Raw genomic sequence first — 6,000 nt, 5'->3', positions numbered from 1 at the left:
TGCTTTTATTTTAAGGAACAGAACATATAATCAGAAAGGTTTTATCTATTATATTTATGGTAGAAACTTCCAAATCTTCCCAGCACCTTGCTGTGAGAGAGCAAAGGGAGTCTGCATAAGAATAGTCAGTCAGACAGGAATGCTAAAGCAAACTAGATAATGATGAAACTGATGTCTGAATTACCCTTGATAATGTTATCAGGTTAAAAGAAAGGATACCAGTCACCTTTGCAAGCACTTTCTGAATGTTATCTCAAAAGAATGCATGATCTGCAGTGGAAAGAAAAAAGTAAGCAAGCTGTTTAAGGCAAGTCAGGTTGGAATCAGAACTATTAGATAATAGATTTTGTGTAATTTATTGTTTTCAGTATATTGGATTTACTGTCTTAAATTAATCTTTCAACTGACATCACTGTAACAAGGGAGTGGTACTGGCAATAAGTGAGGCCAACTGAAATGTGGTATTAGGGCTAGAGTTAAGAGTCAGAACAAGACTATGGATCTAAACAAAAGGCCCTGGGATTGTCTAAAGTGTGAACCTCAGCTTTTAATACAAACAAGAAATCCTGATTGAAATAGATCCAATAAAAATTGAGAAATTATTTACAAGAGCTACCTCACCTTTATTTACTGTTAGCTCACTTTCACATCAGATTTGTTACATTTTCAAAATGATCCAAATCTTTTTGCTTTTTGTGGGCTTTATATTAGTAGTCAGGGAGGAGGGCTTTAGAGTTCTTTGAGTAATTTATAGCAAATAATATTATTTAGTATGAATAGAAAAAATTAAAGAATTCAATAATGATATATTTACCATAAACATCTCTAATTAACTAAGCTCTAGTAAATGTTTTAAAACCACAATAATTATATAAATTTCAGATCAGAACTCTTTGCTGAAAAAAAACAAAAATCAATTTTAATGAGTTTTAGTTTTCTCTGTAGCTGGAACAGAGAATATATACTGCTAGTTCCGTGAATGGCAGAGACCACTACTATTGTAATTTTAAAATTATTTTATTTAAATGAATTGGATTATGCATGAAAGATTTTGCCACTGGTAGCTGGGAAGCAGATACATTTAATTATCAACTTGTAGCTCTAAACACACAGGCTACAATAAAAATGTTAAAGTAAAAAAATAAAGATTGACTGAATTGCTGAAATCACTCTTTAAAAAACAAATTTTTAGACCAATTTAAATTAGGAATCATGAGGAAAGCTTCCTGCTCCCTGATGGACAAGCTTGGCAAAGCAGGAATAATAATAAAACAAAATAAAAAATAGATGTAACAACAATTTTTGCTATGAAAGGAATATATTGTACCTAAACTACAAAATAATAGATTCCAACCCAGCATATGCTTAATTGTAAACAGGTGAGCAGTTCATCTCTAACAAGACAACTGAGACGTGAAATGCACTTGTGGGGATGAGGCCTAAGATAGACATTATTGGCTAGAGTATTAATCAATTAAGAAAGCAATAATAAATCAATGGTAGGTAAGTACATTTTAAATATGTGTGTTTGTGCTATTGCTTTTGACAAATTTGATTCTTTCCTATGAGCTGTGTAAACGAATCATACTGTCACCAAGGAGATGGACTACAGGTAGGTTTCATAATCCACCTGGCTGCCTTAACTTGAGCTATTTAAGCTCTGATCTCCCTCTGTATCTGATCTCCCTCTGTAGCTAAGGGGGGAGACGTTTCTGTTTTACCTCTTATCATCCTTCCGAGGTACTGATTTATCTCTTTACAATAAAAGGAGCCTAAGTGACTCAGCTTAAATGAAACTAGATAAATATAGCTGGTTACAGCCAGGTGCAATGAAACATCCTAGGGTCTGTTTGTTAGAATGAGATAACTATGCGCATACTGAACTTAATGACTCTCATTGCAGGAGATCGATATAAGCACCATGTTGTATTTCTTTTAACTTCAGTTGCAGTTGCCAACAGCTCTTAAAAGGTTAAACAGCTCTGCCTCACAATGACACAAAGTACAAAGGAATATAAGCATTAGGTTTAGAAACCTCGCCTGCATGTTTGTTACTATGTGCAGTCCTGTCGGCATAGAAATTTACTTACATATACTTACATTTATATGATTATAAAAAAATGTAAGCTTGAGATCAGAATAATGGTGGGTGCATGTGAGACTGAAACCTCTCCTGTCCACCAAGCAACAGCTTTCAGCGTTTGTCACCTGGCTAAAATGGCTTATATGTTCATCCAAACGCACAGTCACTCACATATGTGGTGTTCACTGGGTCATGCTAGGGGAGTACCTTTTGCAACACACCTGAAGCCCTGCACATGCTTTGCAGCTTTAATGCTGATCCAGTCAAGCACAGAAATAACTGGGAAATTACTCATGTTCACTGTTAATCCCAGCTTTTAAAATGTACAGTTTGTCATCATTTTTCATTGTGGTGAATGTGTGTGTCTGGCCACTTCTGTTTCACAATTGTTCGGTATTTGCCATGGGCTCTCTTTTCAGCGCATGTGCTGCAGCCGTTCACTTTTCACTTGAAAGGATGTAATCATACAAAAATCCCTTCAAAACCAGTTTCACTGAAGAAGAGACCTAAGCAGGAGAAACAAATATATGAGGTAAGATGGAGAGGAATGTGTTCTGACCCTGAAACATCTGCTCTTTTAACGGAGTAAGAAAGACAATAGGATATTAATTATGTTTCCAGATCATGTAGAGCAGTGAGATGCTGCAAAATTATAGATGTTACTGGACAAGAGAAGTAATACAAAAATACCTAATAAGGCTGAAACTACAGGCAAAATGGGACATACGGGACAAATGCACAGTTGGCATATGGGACAAAAAGGCACAGTTGTGTACCTACAGAAAACACCCAGAAATATGAATACTAAATGTAAAGCCAGAAAGGAATTGAATAAAATTGGAGTTTGCAATGCAGCGTGGCATCACAGGTATGTACATGCTTGAATCTGAATGTCTTACATCACTGCACTTTTCTCATATACAACTGAAGCACATGCCTAAATGTTTTACTAAATAGAAGCGGTATGTCTGCTAACATAATTGAAGTATAGCATAGGTTTAAACCAATTTCTGAATGAGGCCATTTGTCTTAAAGAGGAAAAAGAAAAGCCATTGTCATAACAGGCAAGAAATGCAGAGCACTATCTCACAAAGCTTCAGGAAGAGGTGTTGACAGGTTCTCTGCCCACAGTTTCTAAGGGGTCTGGCAAGACAATTGGTTTTCATTCCAAGTTCTGAACAAACAGAAATAGTAGTGAAGCAGAAATGGGAAACAACATATGAAATACATGATGAAAAATCTGGCCTAGCTCTCCCAAGTAATGCTCGTCAACATTTTTCTGTTGCTGAGATAGCAGTAGTGCTACACTACTGACTGTGTGTGAAACTGGAATTAACATCTTCATCTGGCAAAATAAAGACAGTGTGAAATCATCTGGGAATACAGCTAGGTTTTGGTACCATCTTTCAATTACAATAGGTGTAAGACATGCAAGTCTCCATCTTAAACAAAAGCATGCAAGTTCCTTAAATACTTAAATTGTCTGCAGAGCACTGGTCTGGTTGTTACCCTACTGTATGTACAACAGAGAGTAAGATGAGTGCAGAAGCAGGCTAGGAAGGAAGCTTTCCTACCACTTGACTGTGCCCCAGTGTGTGAAAGTGACAGAAGCTTTGGGGCTGAGTATTAGGATGTGAATAACAGTGCTGAGGTGGCTTCCTGTATGCCAGGAAACAGAACTTTTTCCTATCTTGTAAAGCAGTGGGGTTTCACAAAAGGTATTTCTATAGTTGGTCTAGCATAGCATGGCTGAATCCCTGTTGGGATGAAAGTGGTGGCATAACTGCAGTGTACACAGTCAGGAAGTCCAGGCTCACAGAAGGGGAATGGGACAAGCAAGGGGCAGGTAGCATATTTGGACCAGGAGCAACAACACAGATGAGTCACAGCTGAAGGATAACAGGCTGAGGCAGCAGGAATTCAGGGGAAGTTAGGCATATCAAGCACCCTGTGCAATCACTATTGTTTTTTTTCTGGTAAATGTCCTTAATTACTGTTAATGTCTTCTGCAGTGGAGGCACACAAAGAAAACATCTCACTCATCACCATTATTCCCTAACTGAAACAGCCATTGTGTGAAGCCATTCTGAATCCAAATTCTTGTGCAAATCCAATAACACATAACAAGCCGCTAGCACAGCACACTCAAGGTTCTGTGCAAACACTAACTAATCAGCCATCCTAATGTTCCCGTGAGACAAGCTGGTCAATTGATTATTGCAGTTTTCAAAGATACAGGGCTGACGTGAATCACAGAATTGTAGAATCAACTAGGTTGGAAAAGATCTTTAAGATCATTAAGTCCAACTGTTACCCCAGGACTGCCAAGATCACCACTAAACCATGTCACTGAGGGCCCCATCTACATGGGTTTTGAACCCTTCCAGGGATGGTGATTCCACCACTTCTGGGGGCAGCCTGTTCCAATACCTGATCACCCTCTCTGTGAAGAAATATTTCCTTATATCCAATGTAAACCTCTCCTGGTGCAGCCTGAGGCTATTACCTCTTGTCCTGTCACTTGTTACCTGGGAGACCAACCCCCACTTCACTACAACCTCCTTTCAGGCAGTTGTAGAGAGTGATCCGGTCCCCCCTGAGCCCTCTCTTTTCCATACTAAACTTCAGTTCGCTCAGCCTTTCCTCGTGAGAGTTGTGCTCCAGGCCCTTCACCAGCTTTATTGCCTTTTCTGGACCCACTCCAGCACCTCAATGTCTTTCTTCTAGTGAGGGGCCCAGCAATGAACACAGTATTCTAGCTGTGGCCTCACTAGTCCCCAGTACAGGGGGATCATCACTTCCCTCACCCTGCTGGCTATGCTATTTCTGATACAGGCATTTACCTGCATCCTATAATAGGCTGGTTCAGACAATTCCACTGAAGGATGGAATTATCTGAAAATTCAGCCCACTTTTTAAAAGCAGGGGTTTGATTTACTTACAGATACCATCCCCCCAGGAACCCAAATTTCTCACTTTGTAAATACCCTGCTGTGGCAGGATCCTCGGCATCCTTCCCTCCATCCCACCTCCTTCCTTGCCATGCTTCCCAGCTTTTCTCACCCTGACTGCCGCATCTGACACAAGCTGCGGCGGGAGACCACGCAGAAGCAGCAGGCAGGGAGGGGGAAATCTTTCAAAGACCTGCTCGCACTTCTTCCCCCTGCCAGCAGCAGCCCCGCACCTCTGGTCCCCAGCTGTGCTGCTGCTGCCCTCTCCCGGTGCGACGCGCGGCCCCTTTAAGGCGGCGCGGGGCGCTCTGGCCCTTTAAAAGGCGGCGGGCGGTGGTGGCGGTGGCTGGGGCCATTGCTCTGCCCGCCGGGTTTTCCCCCCCTTCCTGCCGGCTCTGCCGTTCGTTAGTCCGCCTGTTAAAAAGAGGAGGCAAGATGGCCGAGCTGGGCAGCAAGGGGGTCACCGCCGGGAAAATCGCCATCAATGTTCAGAAGAAGCTGACCCGTGCGCAGGAGAAGGTAAAGGGAGAAGGGGGGTACCGCCGGCTCCCTGGGATGCGGAGAGCTATGCGGGTACCGGCGATGAAACCTACCCCCCTGGGAGCTGGCAGCTGCTTCTCCTGCGGATTTAGGGCCCCTTTGCATCTTGAGAATGCGGGATACCGCTGTTCGAGCTGTAGGGATCTGCCATCCTTCTGCAGAAACATGGCATCGGGTGCAGCTGGGAGAAGGGAGGGAGGACGGAACGCCGCACGCTTTGAACATGCAGATGCTTATTGTTTCAGCGGGAGGAGACCTTCTTTACACCGTATGTAGGTTGTGCTTTATGCGGCAGTATCAAGCTGTATTTTACGATAGTGTTAAAAGACGATGGGGAAGAGGAGTTGAGCACTTGCGTCCTTCTAGCACCATAGCATAATAACCGCTACTTGCTTTACTGACTTTGAGCTCCAGGTTTTGGAATGG

General features: G+C 42.0%; 1 protein-coding gene across 15 annotated transcripts in view; it reads left to right on the top strand.

Annotated features, from left to right (window-relative positions):
* Positions 1 to 5,347: 5,347 nt before the first annotated feature.
* The window catches only part of BIN1 (bridging integrator 1), a 98,474-nt gene continuing 97,821 nt past the window's right edge, over positions 5,348 to 6,000 (top strand). For 8 of the 15 annotated variants that reach the window (XM_061370163.1, XM_061370166.1, XM_061370160.1 and 5 more), the window contains exon 1: positions 5,349 to 5,553. In XM_061370163.1, coding sequence (XP_061226147.1) covers positions 5,470 to 5,553 — 84 coding nt within the window. In that variant the 5' untranslated portion in view covers positions 5,349 to 5,469. Of the gene's footprint in view, positions 5,554 to 6,000 lie in introns of all 15 variants that reach the window. The other 7 variants (XM_061370164.1, XM_061370161.1, XM_061370157.1 and 4 more) reach the window with 2 other exon arrangements.

Source organism: Neopsephotus bourkii, unplaced genomic scaffold (genome assembly GCF_033783945.1).
Source record: "Neopsephotus bourkii isolate Nb327-2 ecotype Australia unplaced genomic scaffold, CSIRO-AGI_Nbou_v1 NB_1526, whole genome shotgun sequence".
NCBI lineage: Eukaryota > Metazoa > Chordata > Aves > Psittaciformes > Psittacidae > Neopsephotus > Neopsephotus bourkii.
This window is presented reverse-complemented; position numbering and strand designations above follow the sequence as displayed.